Source organism: Chelonia mydas, chromosome 2 (genome assembly GCF_015237465.2).
Source record: "Chelonia mydas isolate rCheMyd1 chromosome 2, rCheMyd1.pri.v2, whole genome shotgun sequence".
Classification (NCBI taxonomy): Eukaryota; Metazoa; Chordata; order Testudines; family Cheloniidae; genus Chelonia; species Chelonia mydas.
The window spans coordinates 118,817,680-118,835,533 of NC_057850.1; the positions used below are offsets into that span (position 1 = coordinate 118,817,680).

At 38.7% G+C, this 17,854-nt stretch overlaps 1 protein-coding gene across 1 annotated transcript in view; it reads left to right on the forward strand.

The window, feature by feature from the left end:
• KDSR (3-ketodihydrosphingosine reductase) overlaps positions 1 to 17,854 on the forward strand; it is a 43,228-nt gene that overhangs the window by 10,032 nt on the left and 15,342 nt on the right. Inside the window, exons 3-7 of the mRNA XM_037893261.2 lie at positions 742 to 798; positions 8,728 to 8,793; positions 8,952 to 9,047; positions 12,473 to 12,664; positions 14,856 to 14,939. Of these exons, the coding sequence (XP_037749189.1) occupies positions 742 to 798; positions 8,728 to 8,793; positions 8,952 to 9,047; positions 12,473 to 12,664; positions 14,856 to 14,939 (495 nt within the window). The remainder of the gene's footprint in view (positions 1 to 741; positions 799 to 8,727; positions 8,794 to 8,951; positions 9,048 to 12,472; positions 12,665 to 14,855; positions 14,940 to 17,854) is intronic.

A 17,854-nucleotide genomic window follows, 5' to 3' on the forward strand; every position in this document is an offset into this window, starting at 1 on the left:
TGTTTCAGAGTAGCAGCTGTGTTAGTCTGTATCCGCAAAAAGAAAAGGAGGACTTGTGGCACCTTAGAGACTAACCAATTTATTTGAGCATAAGCTTTCATGAGCTACAGCTCACTTCATCGGAGGCATTCAGTGGGGGAAAAAAAAAATCCACTGAATGCATCCGATGAAGTGAGCTGTAGCTCATGAAAGCTTATGATCGAGTAAATTTGTTAGTCTCTAAGGTGCCACAAGTCCTCCTTTTCTTTTTGTATTCTGTGTTGTAGCTGAAATCAATATATTTGAAAATTATAGAAAAACGTCCAAAAATATGTAATACATTTCAATTGGTATTCTATTGTTTAACAATGCAATTAAAACTGCAATGAATCGCGATTAATTTTTTTGTTAATTGCATGAGTTAACTATGATTGACAGCCCTAAATTAAATATAATAACTGAAGTGTTCAGTCTCAGCCTTAACATTATCATTGTAGAGGTTTTTTCCTGATATTAACCTCAGGGATAGGGGAAAGGAAGGTGTTAAATTAAATAAATAAACTGCAGTTTTGCAAGATGAATGAAAATAGCAATTTTGAGCCTTAGTCAAGATCTCACACATTTACCAATTCCAGAGTTGTTTTTACAAAATTAAAATAGCAGTTGTTAGGGGGCTGAAATGTTTTTAACTTCAGTGAAATACCAGAAAGTAATAAATTTTCATGATTGCAGTGCCTTAATTGTGCTTTATATTCATTTTAGAGCAAGCTGTTGCAGACAAAGAAAGAAATTGAAAAATACTCCATTAACGATAAGCAGGTAAGATCATTGCCTCCAGGGTGTACTGAATGCTGAGCGGTTGTGCTACATAACAGTAGAAAATAAAAGGGGGGGAGAAAAGCTCCCCCTCCCAACCCCACTACGTGGTTTCACTAGTCTCGCTTTGAAGAATAAGTGCTTGTGTTCTGAAATACTGAAGTTTACAAATTAATATTTGGTACATTTTAACTTGAAAGGCATTTTACCTGTCTAGATGCAAATACAAGGTTCTGATTTCTCTACTGCTGTTGATATTGCTAACACCAAACTAATACTCAAACCTGCTTTCAAAAAATTGATATGTTAGTGATGTCACCAGCTGTAGTTGGGGGTGGGGTGGAGGGGTGTAAATATGTATGATACAACTATAGTTGATGACCAGTATAAGACCCTGACTCTAGATTTTGACAGCTATGTAAAGCTATGTAAAGGAAGTAGTTTGGTTTTTTTTTTTTTTAATCCTCTCAAAATCTTTAACAATTTTTAAGTCAAAATAAGTGCCACCAATTGATTTGGGAACTCAGATAGCTTTCTGAGCCCCAGAACTGAGAGCAGGGAGACTTGTGGGCTGAGAAAGCTGCCTGATTGCAGAGAGGAAAAGAGGTGGACCTGGGGCAGGGACAAGACGATTGGGACAAGGAACATAGAGGGGAGGGAGAAGGAGTGGGATTGGAGGTTGGTTGGGGGAGGGAAACTTGGAATAGGAGTTGTGGGAGCGTGACGGTGCATAGCTGGGCAAGGAGACTGAGACTGGTAACCAGTTGGATAGGGATAAGGAGGAGTAGGGGAGACAAATCAGATAAATAGCCAGGGTGTAGGAGGAGAGCTGGGACTAGCTGGGGACAAAGGAGACTGGGGATAAACACCCAGGAGGGATTGGAGACTAGAACTGGAAATGTCTTGGCAAGGAGACTGGGGCAGGAGGTAAAAATAGTACATGATCATATAATTAAAGACTGTATCGTAGTCAGGGCCGGCCCCAGACCAAATGACACCCCATGCCAGAAGTGTCTTTGACCACCCGCTCTCCCCCGCATTTGTTAAACTTTTGAATACCTCATTTTTCATTATCTTTGTAGCCCATTTCATGACTTTGATGCATGACTTTGATATGATTTATCCCTGTCATATAAGATGATAAATTTGCACCCTAGGATCTGTAAATCTGTATTTATTCATGCCATTAAAGGAAATAAAAAAATTTGCTTCCTCTATGCTTATAGAAACTTTTCAATTTTAAGAGTAGCTGAAATGTACTAACCTCAAGAAATTGAACGGTGCACCAACATTGGGTGGACCATTATTAAATAGTTTTACAGTAGGTGACAGCCTTAGAATGTTAACCCTAGTCTTTTAGTTCAAAAGGTTGCCCTCACAAACTGAAGCACAGCATCAAAGAGAGCCAAAGACTGGCCAAGGTGGCATTTTCAAGTGATAAAATAGCAAGCGATGTCAGTCTCTTGTCGGCCGTCATCGACTGACGATAGGTTTTAATGAGCCTGAGCTTCGAAAAGCTGCACTTACCACTCTCAACTGTGACCAGCAGCATGAGCAGAATCCTCAAAGTTATCCACACATTAGGAGAAGTGTCCTTCAGCTCTGCATCAGGAATGAACTGCAGAATTTGGAGTGGAGAGCGCTTCCCGCGTGGCAAAATGTCCAATTTGACATAGAGGTCTTTATCATTGACGTCCAAACATTCCCCATGTGCCGTGTCAGGTGAAGGTCCGTACAATTGTTCAAAAGTGTTTTCTGTCTGCTGGCATATTTACTACAGACACACACATGCGCACCTCGCTCGCTCGCGCTCTCTCTCTCTCTCTCATGGACATTCAAGCAGTGTCAACAAGCAAGCAAAAAAACTCCCTCTTGAATTTTTCTTCTGAGCTTCCCATCACCTCATTTCTGCCCTTGTAACTAGTCTGGCTCTTTTTCCGATGAATACGAGTTTCCTTAAAGACAGGCTCAACTTCTAAGTTTTCTGCCATTTCTTTGGCAGCAGTGGGGCAGCTTCAAATCTGTTCTCTGTAAGGCTCAATGAAATCAAGACAGCTTCTCATCAAAGTAGCAGCGGTCGTGATGTCCATCGACTGAGTTTTGTAATGCCTTGCGTACAGCGTTTACTTGGAACAGGATATCATGCCAAACCACAGATGAGACCAGAAATTTGAAGTCAGTGATCTGGTTTGCCAGGCTTTGCGCCTCATTTTGGACCCCGGCCTCAGCTTTACTTGGCTGCTCCAGTTCCATCAGGGCGTCATAAACCTCAGTCACTTGTAACCCCACTGGCCTTACGCTGTCAATGTGGCTCTCCCAGCGAGTGTCACTTAGCAGCTTCTTGGTCAGATTTGTAACATTGTCCATGAGGATCTACCACCTGATAGTTGATGCTGAAAACAGGATGTATATTGTTTGCAGTACTCCGAAGAGAGAGAGTGAATCTAAAAAAGACACTGGATCTGACACAATCAGGTTGAAGGAATGGCAGGCACAAGACACGAAGAAAGCCCTTGGATTCAATGCAAGGATTCTTGCCTGGACGCCACTGTTTCTTCCCTTGATGTTTGCGCCATTGTCATAACCTTGGGCACAGCAGTCCTGAAGCATTATTTTATTCTCATTCAAAACGTTCATAAACAGTTTTGTTAGATCTTTTCGAATAGAGTTGTCCACAGACCTAAAACAGATAAAGCATTCCTTTATTTGGATACAGCCATCCTTGTCGTCAACCAATTACTGTAAATGACATCTTTTCACTGTGTCTGTCAGGAGTGCAGTCCATCAGTACGGTGTAGTACTTCGCTTTGCTGAGCTGCATCAATATGTTATCAAGCACCTTCCTTGCCCTAAGGTCAATCAGTTCATTTTTAATTGTTTTGCTGCAGTAGTGGTCTAATAGCTTCATTACGAAATACTCGACGTAGGTGCTCACGCATGACATCATTGTATTTCCCAAGGAGCTTTACCAAATCAAGGAAATTACCATTATGTTCAGTGAACAACCTATTCATGAGCCATAGAAAGCCAAATTATTCTTTGGAAGGAAGAGGATAATTGAGATCAGACACTCAAACACGTTCCTCCACTGCTGGATTTCTACATTAATAAAGTGCTGGTATTCATGTTGCTTCAGAGCATCAACTAAGTTATGCCTGTAATTGTACCCAGTAAGTGCAAGCAACGATTTGGCATTTTTGTCAAATATTTTTCAAAAAAACCAGAATACTTTGTCGGTTGATTTCGAATAAACTAGCCAATGTCAATTCAGTTGCTCAACCTTCTTGAGCACCCTTTCGCAGTGTGACTTTGAGATGTGTCATATCCTTGATTTTGCCCGGCCCGTTCAAAATTGTACGATCAAATATCAACAGAGTTTAGAATCACTGGTCAAAAAGCAGGATCTTATGTATCGATTTGTGGTGTGCAGTTTTTCTCACTGCTGTTTCTGTCATCATGTAAGGCTGATTCTTCTTTATCATTTCTCTCCTTTTCAGGTAAACCAGATTTTTCTTTGTCATTACTCTCCTTTTCATGTGAGCCACATTCTTCTTCTTTATCATCACTCTCCTTTATGCCACCAGGAAAACTGGATGATTCTCCATCAGTTTCCTCACATTTTCATTCCTTATCTTCGGGTAAATCTACTAATTCCTTAATAGTGGGACTTCCATCATTTATTCTTCACTCCTCAATTTCTTCTGCACTGGGATAATCACTACTGCCTAAAACCCCATCTATGTTGTTCTGTTTCAGATATTTTCCCATCAGGTTTGTCCCTTGCTGCAAACTAGATTGCAATTGAGCTTTTCACTTCCTATACTGAGTTCCTGAAGGCTTCTTTGGGGGCATCTTTTATTTTCTATGCGGGAAAACAGACAGTATTAGAGAGAGCAAAAGCCTATGTTCCTCAGTCTTAAAGTCCTCAAACGTGACATGTTAAGCATGGGAAAAGAAGTAACAGAATTTCTTTTATATTGTTGTGTAGATAGGGGTTCGATAGATCTCTGGCATCTGATTAAATATGTCCTTTATTAGTCACTACTTACTTTCTTCAAGTCTTAAAATACAAGTAGACTTTCACAATTACCCAACAAAACAAGGTTCACAATATTGCAGCCGGGCTCTCACTTCACTTCAGTTCATTCTTTTATCTCACTGACTGACTGGTGACGCCCCTGCCCCTTATATACCCACAAGGGCATAGCTGACGGCATTCTCGGAGGCTCGAGGAAAATATAGTTTTCAATTCTCTGAGATTCTACAAAGGTCCCAAACATTCTAGGAGGTTAGTGGAAAAATGAATCCACATATGGAATACCTGAAACATTTTACTTCAAACATTCTATTTTTTCTTTTGTCTCAAACAGCACCCCAAGCTCAGCACTCCAGCCAGTCGCCTGCCCCTAAATCTGGCCCTGATCATAATGCGTACGTGCAAGAGGGCCGAATTAAGGTTGCACAGGCTGACTGGTCCTGCAGTTGCATTCAGCTATTTACAAGACAACATTGTCTTTTTACAATTGCTTTTTTCTTAAATTCGTATTTTAAAAAGCATTATAAAAATGTTGGTAAAATTGAATTAACAGCTTTAAGAAAGCAGGATGGTAGAGCACAATAGTCAAAAGCCTTTCTTACTAATTTTTGGGTGGGCCTGCAAATAAACATTCAACCTTCTTTTTATCCTCCCTAATATTATAACCAGTTTTTGTCCACCATTACCACACCACAAGGCTGGATTTAGCAATACAACTTTTTGGGATTTCAAAAATAGTTAACTCACTTCATATAAAAAGTGTACTTGTGTATGTATCTTGGTCCTCTCAACAGCCTCTTGCAGCAGAAGTGGAGACTTGTTTGTGCAGGGGTTCATGTATAATTGCTAAAATTTAAACAAAAAGTCTTTTAAGAGACGCTTGTCCAAATAAGCTATAAGTGTGGGGGCTTCTTACAGGGTATGGCACATTTTAGCACATATTTGGTGTTTTATAAACATAAACTGGCTCAAGCCTTTGTGAGATAGTTAAGTATTAAGATAGTTAAGTATTATCCCCATTTTACAGATACAGAAACTAAGGTACAAAGTACAATTGTGAGTGTTCTGTAACCACACGATCCATTCATCTGACTCAGTTGTAAGAAACATGGTGCTTATTAAGACAGTGCCTTTTTTCCACAACACGTCTGTTTGTCACTCTCTTTTTTTTGTGTGCGCACCTATCATCCCACCTAACTCTGTAGCAAAGCTTTCTGGGGATATCTGGGCATGTATTGTGTACAGAATGCACAGAGGGAATGTGTATATATAGTGTCAACAGCAACTTGTGATGCCGTGTGTACTCAGATGTCCTGCTGCGCAGAATGCTGGGAGGAAGGTCAATCCAACCTTACACACAGGAATGACTAGCAGGTTCTGTTTAAACAGAAAAATTAAACGTTGCAGTCTGGCCAAAGGAAGACAAGCATATGCAGTCTAGACTGCTGGCCAACTGGACAAATGGTTAGCTTCCACAATTATGGTATGTTAACTTGTGTGTCAGCATACATCATAACTAGAGACAGCCATGATGTTTAAAACAGTTTTAAAAACTCCTGGAGAGAGTTTGAAAAAGACCATTGAATGACGATGAAAGCCACAGAGGGTCAGCATCAGAACTAGAATGCCGAAGTCCCTACTCGCAGTCCCATCCTTAAAACGTGAGAGGCAGAATGGTCTCAATTTGTTGAACTAGAGTGTCACCGGCAGTTCAGCAAAAGAGCTAGCATTGCTGTAAGAAGCAGGTTGAGATTGAATTTCTGGTGGCTCTAGTGCAACAATTGATAGCCTAAACAGCACTGCTGCCCTTCAACCAAGAGTTGCTCCCAAAATTGAAGATCCTCAACAACCAGTGCCTACAAAGTGAAATGTGGGGACCATGAAATACCGATTTTTCTGAGTTACTGGTTGACTAACTTTCATCCATAGCAATTGGTTTCTATCAGTTTTATGTATTTAATGCTCTTTGCAAAGAAATCCTGGCCCAAGATTCTTATTTACATTTCTCTGTCTCCCAGATTAGGAGTTGTGGACTTCATGGACCCCAAAGAAAAGTGCTATCCAGGGTTATACAAATATAAAATTACATTATCAAATGCTGTTTCACACCTCTTATGGGAGGGTGTTCTCTTTCCGTGGAGAACTGGGAAATTTATGGGTTTTTTTTAAATGAAAAATAGGTTTGATGTAGTTTCTCCTCTGACTTTGTATTGTTTCCTGCTAAACTAGGAAGGGGTAAACTTATTTCCTGGAACAGGACAACTAATGCATTTGCTGCGGGGAGTGAGAAGTAGTCACCAAAAGTGTGAATAAACAATCAGGAACTTACAAATATTTGGGGGGGAATGAAGTGAATCACTACACAGGTAAACAAGTCTTCAGAGGTACTACCCTGTGGTTGAAGTTGTGTATATACTAGTTTTGACCAGGTTCAAGAGGTCCAGCAAGCAAAGAACTAAGAACTTATGTAAAGTGACCAACTTGATATAGGCTACATTTACACTACAAGCTAGGGATGTGATTTCCCTGGTTGTGTATATGTACTTGCACTAGCTGTCATCAAGCTAATGTGAGTAGAAATAAAAGTGTAGCCACAGCAGCAGAGGCGTGGCTGAGCCTGGTTCAAGGCTGGTTTGTACTCTGCCGTTATCTGTGCTATCACTACCACACTGCTATTTATCATCAAGCTGGTGTGCATGTGTGTGCATGAGGAGGAAAATCACACTCTTAGCTTGTAGTTTACACATAGCTATAGAAGAAGGGTCACTGGCACTGAAATGACACTGACCAAGAGGGACAGACTCTCCAGAAAGGGTTTTGAAGGACTTTGAAATCTACCAGGGTCTCCATATGTAAGATGGTGACACCTGGTAAGACAGGCATGCATAAAGCTGTTCGTTGTCTTTCAAGATATGTTTTGTCAGTAATGCTTTCCTTCTAAACAAATTGCTTTATGAAGGCTGGCTGGTCACTGGTTAAACCTGTCATTGCCCCTACAGAGAACAGGGTGACAGGTACTAAAAGAAACTCAGACTTGCAAAGGTATTCAGAGTGAGCTGCAGGAGGAAATTGCACCCTAAATTCCTCATCCGGAGGCAGAGAAACACAGGTTCCCTCCCCAAGAAAGGCAATGGCTAGAGACTTGAGAAGAATACCCTCAAGGAGGCCACATGAGTCACCATCACATCATAAATATTTGCCACAACTGTGTATGATTAACGAATTACTCATTGAAATGCTTTCCATGGAATCTGTTCCTTGCAGCTGTCCCAATTACGAAGCATGTCAACATACAGTTTGAGGGGGGAAAAAAAAAACTTGTTCTACAAGCTTTATATCCTGTTGATAAAACAACCTGTGGAAAAGAAAAGCATAGTTTCTAGCATACAAAGACTGCACCATTAGCATGGAGTTAAGTAAAACAATGCTGTTTTACTTGTTTGCTTTATATTGCATTTTTAAAATAGGTGTTAATCCTGAATTTCCCAAGAGCACCACAGAACAAGCCAGGGAATTTTGTGACGTGCAAAAACTGTTAAGTTTGCCTGCAATTTTTAACGTCAGTGAGCCATATTGATTATCTGAGCATCAATATCGACAAATGCTGAAATTGAATTACACGGTTTGAAACCATTAAACTTGATCGCTATCTCTTAGCGGGTTAACTTGTAAGTGAATTTTCTCAGCCTAAATTATTAGACCTATAGTATTATTTGTAAGTAAAATTGAAATGTTAATACCCTGCACTTCAGTAGCTTCTTCTTATTGACTTCTCCAAAGCTGTATTTTGAGTTGCAGAAAAACATTTAACTTTTATAGCATTTTAAAGAGATAGGACTCTATTCTTATTCTGTTTGTTTCATTGTTGAACCTTTCATTCCCTTTTTCTTCATTAGGTTGTGCTTTGTATATCTGTTGATGTGTCTAAAGACTATGGACATGTGGAGAATGTCCTTAAACAAGTAAGAAAGTAATTTGTCTATTTTCAGTAATTTTTCCCTTGTATGCTACATATTTATAGTAAAAGTATTTTCTTTTCATGATTTTGAACATTTAAGTTGCTGCAAATGTACAAAAAATATTTTCCCTGCTACCAATATGCATACTATCTTTTGTATAGGCTCAAGAGAAGTTGGGTCCAGTTGACATGCTTATAAACTGTGCTGGAACATCAGTTACAGGAAAATATGAAGATCTTGAAGTGAGCTGTTTTGAAGTGAGTAAGCATGTTTTTTTTCCCTTTTAACAGATAATTGGGCATAATTTCTAAAGAATCACTAATCCAACATTTACATCAAGTAAACTGTCTATTCTGAGGTCCTGGAAGCTGAAAATAAAATATATGTACTGAAGTCAGTTTGAAACTTTGAATGCTGTGACAGTTTTCTTGTTTTATAGCTAGATAGATATAGAGGAGACGGGTGGACGGATGGACACTTAGTTTGTGGTATTTAAAGTATCTTCCTCCCCAAAAAAATGAAATGTGCTTTTTTTTTTTTTTAACAAGGACAATCCCAATGAACTCCATAAAGAGTTTGAAAATTGACGATCATTAGCTCTAAACAAGAAGCAGCTATGTTTTGTGAATGAAATTATTACAAGCAAATTCTTCACTTGATAAAAGAAATTTAAGGGATTTGAGAAATTTAGGACAGATTTATAAAGGCAATTTATCAGTAAATGTTTGGGTATATAGTATCACTTAGTGGTTACTGAGAGGATACTATTAACTATTCTGTTCATCTTGACAGTTGTGGGCTTGTCTGCACAGTGTATTACTCTGCACTAGAGAGGTGTAAATTCTAGAACTCACTAACTTGTTATGCACTAACTGGCCCATGTGGATCTGGCTGGTGCACATTAGGGTACTTTTAGTGCAGACTAATGCATTGTGTAGACAAGCTCTATGTTTAAGTTTTATTCAGAACTGATAAAGAAGTGATAAGCCACCTCTATGTTGCTGATAATTCAAGCCTTCATCTGTTAGCAGTCTTGCAGAATATCATATTTAAGGCTTTGTACCCTTGAAGAGTCTTAAGCTATGTCTCTTCACTGCTGAGTTAACTTGAGTTGTCTACACTTGCATTAACTCCTTTAGAGTTTGACTATCACAGGTGAGAACGGCCACAAACTAGTCCTCAAGCAGCACACAGGGTCTTGCCTACGCTCTAAGACTTTGGCTAGTATTGCTATGATGGCAGAGCCCCACATTGGAAGCTGGCAGAAGGAGTTCTGCTGTCATAGCTACACCACCTCCCTGAATGACATTACTATACAGACAGAACCAGTCTTCTTCATAGTTGCCAGCATGGCCATGTCAGCTGGGGAGGGCGATCTCCTCTCAGTCCCTCCCTCCCGACACCACAGACTCCCCTCCTCCCCCGTTGACATTGGCTATGTTGGCAAAACTTTGTGCGGACGAGTCCAGAGTGATTGTGTGAACAGCTGACAAGTTATGCTAGCTCAAGCAATACCATATACCTCTTTGTAGGCCACCCAACTTCAGTTAAAAGCACATCCATTCTCAGGGGTTTGTGTATGTGGATGGGACTCTGAGTGCAGCACACAAGTTCTAATTTGACTTCACTCTGTAGTGAAGACAAGCCCTGAGCCAAGAAAATGACTGATCATCCTCACCCACAGTCAGCATTTCTCTGAAACTTTAAAATCTTTTTTTGGTTCAAAAGACTGTGTTCATATGATTCATCACAAAGCATTCATTACTTTCCAGTAATTGAGATTACTGGTCTACAGATGAAAAACAGGCAAAGGAGAGCATATGTTCTGATTAAATTCTTAGAATGTATTTCATAAGGCCATTTTGCCACGTTAAGGACTTGAACAAGAGCCCGCTGAATTCAGTGTTAGTCTTTCCCTTAACTTCAGTGGGCCTTGTGTTATGCTGTAAATACCCAAATTGACTCATGCAGCTTAAATTAAAATTTGCAAAAGTATGTCTTGTAACTAAATTTCACTCTGTTACTACCAGTTACCCAGCAAGAAATCTACCTCCTTAATCAAAGTAGTTGAAACCACGCTGCAAATCAGACATGACTTTTTTTAATGGTGCCATGCAGGAAGCAGATCTGTAATTTTGAGTATCATTCAACTACATTAATTTGCTATTTCAGTTTAGTTAAGGCAAATACTTGAACTTGAAATCATATAGTATAATAGCCACCACAGGTAGTGGTTGTATTAAATTTACTATTAATGTCTTTCTCCTATTTCTGTAGGGGAAGGTTTCAGTTTATCTAGGAGCTGCTTTTTTATTTTTTGCAGGGCGTTAGACTTTAACTTGGGTGTGTTTACTTAAGTGCATTTCTTAACTTTGGGTGTACATTATGGGGACAAATTCTACACTTTGTGGATGGCCTCAGACACTGTCACTTGTGTGTTTCTGCTGTACTAAGTGGATGGAGAATTTTTTTGTCATGGAAAGGCTGTTCAGGTGTTGGTGCTGGTCCCCTTGTGTGTTGTGAAGTGTGGCTCTCTGGCATCTCTGAGTTACGGTTACTGGGGGATGACATGCAAGAATGGCAGGAGCAAGGCCAGTGGATTCACTCTAAGCAAACACAGGCCAAAATGGGGACTATAACTATGATAGCAGCCCTGAAACTGTTGTAGCAGCTCTGGAGCTATGTGGGAGGAATTCATTCTTGATCCCTGTGGAGGTCATCCATGCAAAGCTTGCTTACTTGAACTTTGCGTAAGGGTCAGGATTTGGTCCTTATTTTGAATATTAGCCCTTTAGTAGGTCAGAATATTGAATTATACTGTAGTTTAGTTTGTGACTGATTGTGATCTGGACACAAATGATCTGATCTTGTGAGAAATCTTTTCATACTTGTGACTCTCAGAAAAGGTTAGCTAGTTTTTTTGTTTTTGTTTGTTTTTAAGTGTTAACTGAAGTCAACATCTGTCTTTATGGTTTTGTTCCTCCATATATAGTCTGTATTTGTTCTGTACTCTAAAGTGAAGCACTACAAAGATGTTTAGGCATGAGTTGTAAAACAATATTTAACATATTAATTCAGTATCTTCCACAGTCTCCTGTCAGGTAATTGCAATACCACTCTGCTAGAGGCACAAATCAACATGCTTCTCACTCCCTTTGCTACCCTGCCAGTCATTGGACAATGTCCAAAATCTATTGCTTATTTACAACAAACTACCCTCCTGATACCTATCTTTAAAACAATGGCACTATCTAAAGCTTTTAGTAACTTTTATTCTTCACAGTATACTTTCATATGATTGAATATTTAAGCAAATTGTTTCCTTGACAGTTGCAAAATGCCTTATCTATCGTCAGATCAGATTCCAATTGTTGAAAGTTGCTAAGCATACTTTATTTTGAAGACCAGCATCATCTTGTCTGAGTGCATTATTAAATGCAGTAAATGGCATTAGGAGATTATTTTTTGTATATATAAAATATATATGTGTGGTCAAGATTCTCACCTCAAGCATGTATAATGTTCTAAACTCAGGATATAACTATCCTTCCTATAATTAGTTCTGTCAGTTAGTATAAGCCTCTTATGATTGCTGTGCTATGACTGATGTAAATATGTATTGTTGAGATGTTGAACGCTAAGAATTTTGTATCTGTACAATTCAAATATGATATTTGCACAGAGGTTAATGGCAGTCAACTACTTGGGTAGTGTTTACCCAAGCCGTGCCGTAATTGCTACCATGAAGGAACGAAGAATGGGAAGGATTGTGTTTGTATCATCTCAGGCTGGACAGTTGGGACTATTTGGTTACACAGCTTATTCTCCAACAAAGTTTGCTCTTCGAGGATTGGCTGAAGCCCTGCAAATGGAGGTATGATTATCTATTTCTCAGCTACTTGTAGCATAATTGGTAGATATTAGAAATGTTGCATCTCTTGCATCCTTGCATATGGTTTGAGCTACCATACTACGAAAATGCCTCTGCACAACAAGTCCAATTAAGAACAAGATGGCAGCCTTTATAGATTATTTAAATGAAACCAACCCTTAAAATGGTTCTAACAGATTATGAACAGTCTTCTTTAAAAGTGCAGTTCTGATCTGAAAGTGACCAGTTAAAAACCATTGAGTAGCCATGTTTGTCAATAATTTCCGTATTAAATGTATTTAGTTTACAAGTAAAAAAATTTTCTAACTGCTAGGCCCACTGTTCTCTCAGTCAAGCTGTGTTCTTTCTATCTTGTGCATCATTGCCAATAACAAATAGTTAAATGCCACATTAAGCCCTCAGTGACAGCTGTGAAACCCCATTACTGTTTATAAAGTTGCACAGGTATAACTGACTGAAGCTCAGTAAAGAATTCTGATGCATGATAAGGCATAAATCAGCTCCTTTTTAGTTATGTAGGCTCCTTCCGTTACAATAGAAGGAAAAAACAGTGAAAACCATTTTAAACTGAATTAGGATGCTATAATTCTGAATAATTCGTTCTCTCTCTCTCACACACACTCACACCTCTGTTATGTAAAAATACGTCTTTTTTCTCAGTTGGTTTTAAGAGCAGAGCAGTACTTAAATAGACTCACAGACTTTAAGGTCAAAAGGGACCATCATGATCATCTAGTCTGACCTCCTGCACATTGCAGGCCACAGAACCTCACCCACTCCTGAAATAGACCCCCTAACTTCTGGCTGAGTTACTGAAATCCTCAAACTGTGGTTTAAAGGCTTCCAGTTACAGAGCATTCATCATTTATACTAGTGACCCGTGCGCTATGCTGCAGAGGAAGTCAAAATAAAATCCATGGACATGTGATCTGGCACTAACCCATAATTACTCCCTTAGATAATTACATTCTATAAACTAAGTTGGGGCAGATCCAGCACTAAAACGCCTAACAGGCACATTCTTTCAATGTGGCAAGAAAGCTTTATATCATCCAAATGAACTAGAGTCTGACTACTTTTTACATTTAAACTGTTTAACATTTCTGTGTGGATCTCCCCTCCTCCCCCACCCCATTTTTGATTCCTAGATTCTTGCTTCCTCAACCAGAATGGACTTGACGTGCTGTAAAGGGAGTGCTTAAAATATGCTTAGAGATGGAGCGTGGAGAGGGGGATAGAGAGTACCTCTCATCCCTCCAACTCCATTGTCTGTTATTTAGTGGCTCTGAATGCATTCTGTTCTGACTCTGATCAGAAGGTTGGTGGCTGATATTTTTGCCAAAATCTGACTCTAATTAAAAGAAAAAAAATCACCTATGGCCTTATGACTTGTAAGCTTAAGTTAATTATAGAATATTTATAAAAGAAAAAAACATATTAGGAATGTTTACAGTACTCTTCTCATGTTCAGTCTGAGTCTTAATCTTACAATGGGTACATGCATTAGAAAGCTAGTGATCTTATTTGCTAAGTGCTTTACAAACACATAACAGTCACTTTCTGCCCTGAGGATCTTTCTTAATGCTTTCTGTGTACTTATTCTTCTGAGTGTTTATTTTCACACACTATAATTTTTTTTAAATATGTGCCTCCAATATTTTGAGACAGCACTTGGTAACACCTCTGTTTAACTTCAGAGGATCAGATTTATTTGTGCTGACAGAGTATTCTACAATCTCCTTTTCACCATATTTACAGTATACATTCACTGCTGGCAGAAGCACATTAATGTGAATTTGTGCCCGAGTAAGAGCCAGACTCATTGCTATCCTACACTTTAAAAATCATAGATGAGCATGGGCGTTCAACAGTGTTGTGATTTGTTCATAGTCTCAATTTTTTAAACTGAGAAAGAATGCAGCTTTCTCCTTTCTACACTTTTTGGGGAATGAAGACGTTTTAAAGATCAGTTATGTATTAATAGTCCTTCAAATTCTTTGTTGTTCCTGTTATGCTTCCTTGTTAAAATTATAGGCCTGATCCTGCGGGAACTGGTTGTAAGACTGTATACATGTTTGAAACATCTCAGCACAATCGAATGTCAGTATAAATATATGAAACTTAACAATATTTCCCTCATATTAACAGATGCAATTGTTTTTCCAAAAAACAGGTAAAGCCTTATAATATCTATGTAACAGTGGCCTATCCTCCAGATACTGACACACCGGGCTTTGCAGAAGAAATCAAAACAAAGGTAACTTAATTCATAAAGAATCTTGCACACATGTCCAGGATCTGTCACTTCTGAAATTAAAATGCATTGTCCATTGTGTTCATTAAGATCATGCTTTATATGTTTAAAAAAATAAAATGTCCCCTAAATGTCATTAGATAATGCTACTGAACTTTAGCTGTCAAATATTTAACAGGGAACATTCAGAATCAATTAACTAGTAAGAAAACATTTTATTCAGATCAGTGTTTTCTTTACAAAGAAATTTACGTAAAAATCTACATAAATTTTCTTTACGAAGTCTTGCTGAAAATGTCATAAAAATGGGACCAGTGTTAGCAATTGTAAACCAGTCTACCTTGTTTCAACACTGGTTTAACAGAAACAAAAGTCTTACTTAACTGCTTAATATTTAAAGTTTAAAAGTTATTTGATTAAGATGGGCCAAATTTTGCGTCAGTTACACTCATGAACCTATGAATTAAGTAGTTTTCAGGGGTATAACTAAGGGCAGAATTTGGTCATAATTAAGGATACGATTTTGTCACCAAAGTCATGTGACTTTAATGGGTTTCAGAGTAACAGCCGTTTTAGTCTGTATTCGTAAAAAGAAAAGGAGTACTTGTGGCACCTTAGAGACTAACAGATTTATTAGAGCATAAGCTTTCGTGAGCTACAACTCACTTCATCGGATGCATACATCAGAAAGTATAGTGGAGAGATTTTATATACACAGAGAACATGAAACAATGGGTGTTACCATACAGACTGTAACAAGAGTGATCAGGTAAGGTGAGCTATTATCAGCAGGAGAGCGGGTGCGGGGGTAGTGATAATCAAGGTGGGCCATTTCCAGCACTTTACAAGAACAGTAGGCGGGGAAATAAACAAGGGGAAATAGTTTTATTTTGTGTAATGACCCATCCACTCCCAGTCTTTATTCAAGCCTAAGTTAATTGTATCCAGTTTGCAAATTAATTCCAATTCAGCAGTCTCTCTTTGGAGTCTGTTTTTGAATTTTTTTTGTTGAAGAATTGCCACTTTTAGGTCTGTAATCGAGTGACCAGAGAGATTGAAGTGTTCTCCGACTGGTTTATGAATGTTATAATTCTTGACGTCTGATTTGTGTCCATTTATTCTTTTACATAGAGACTGTCCAGTTTGGCCACTGTACATGGCAGAGGGGCATGGCTGGCACATGATGGCATATATCATATTGGTAGATGCGCAGGTGAACAAGCCTCTGATAGTGTGGCTGATGTGATTAGGCCCTATGATGGTGTCCCCTGAATAGATATGTGGACACAGTTGGCAATGGGCTTTGTTGCGAGGATAGGTTTCTGGGTTAGTGTTTTTGTTGTGTGGTTGGTGTTTGCAGGTGAGTATTTGCTTCAGGTTCTTCCATGAGTACTTTGGGGTCAGCCTCCTGACCCTCCCCCACATACAGACACCTAGACAGGTCACTGGCTTCCATGAACTTTTGTTTATTGCCCGCAATCTGTGCATGACTTTGATGAAAAATCCCCAGTACAAAATCTTAACCATAATGTAGTAATAAAGTCTGATGGAAAGTATGTGTTTTTCTCTTGGTATTAGACACCTAAATGCAATTCTACCATATCTCTTTCCACCAGTGTGTCTGTCAACAAGAGGCTTTTATTTAAATAAATATATAAAAAATCCCTAAGTATTCTAATATAGAATAAGTTGCTTCTCCTCACAAATAAGTTGCTTCTCCTCACTAGACCTTCCAGAACAGATCACCAAACAAAAGTGTAACTTTTTAAAGAGCTGCATGGCTAGGATTCATATTGAAGTTTAAACTGAGCATTGAGAAGATGAGGCTCCTTCTATTACCATATAGAGAACTAGAAACCAAGTGGATCACCCTATCCTAGAACAGCTATAATGTTACTTCTGAGAGCCGTGCATTATATGTAATAAGAGATCCAATTGAGTGTTGCGTTCCTTTTGTCTTTCTCTCTATTTATATAGGAATTAAGGATTATGTAACAGAACTCTTTTGCAATCAAAATATTCTTGTTTAGTCAATCTCTTTTGAGATAGCGTACATTTAATCCAAAATCCTTCTGCTACTCCCACCCAAAAAACCCCTAAAGGTGAAGAACTAGGAGTCTGATTTGCAAGAATATTTATGTCGATTGGAAATTCTTTTGTGTTGTAAATTTCTTGTGTCCCCTCTGGTTTTGTACCTGTTATCTTTCATAACTGATCCTATTTCAAGGAAGTAATTACAAGGAAATACCTTGTCTTACTCAAAGATTAGTTTGTGTTTAAAAGAGATCCAATGGTTTTTATAGTTTATTTGGTAAACAGACTTTTTGAGGTGTGTATTAATGGAAAAAAAATCTAATCCTTAAATTTGGTTTTATTTAAGCAAACTATAGGAATTCTCATGTGACTTCATCTTGCTATTTGCTTTTTACAGCTAGCTTTTCCCTTTTCTTAAGGATTTTGCTTGTTAATATTCGATAATTTTAATTCTGTTGCTTGCTTTCACTCATTCATTATTCATGGACTAATGCCCCCCCACCTGTGGAATTCAGAGGTAATTCAGTATTGTTGCTAGAGGCTCCAGGACTAAGTTTAACTCACCAGCAGCTCAGGCCACCAGATTTTCTGCCTCCAGTGGTGGAACACGGTGGTGGTGAAGATTCTTCCGACCACTTTGTTTTAAAATGTTTATTTTTATTCATTTGTGTGAAGTTCCATCTTATGAACTTCCTCCTCCTCCCCTGGATCAGGTAAATGGCAGTGTGGTGGTTTCAATCACATGGATCTGCAACTGCTGTACCTCCCTTCCAGACAGCTCAGTCCCACTAAGGCGTGGTAGAGCTTTCTGGCAAACACCTGGCTCAAATTTAAGCAGTGTTCCCTATGTGTGTGTGGCAGCATTTTACAAGCTCTACAGGGAG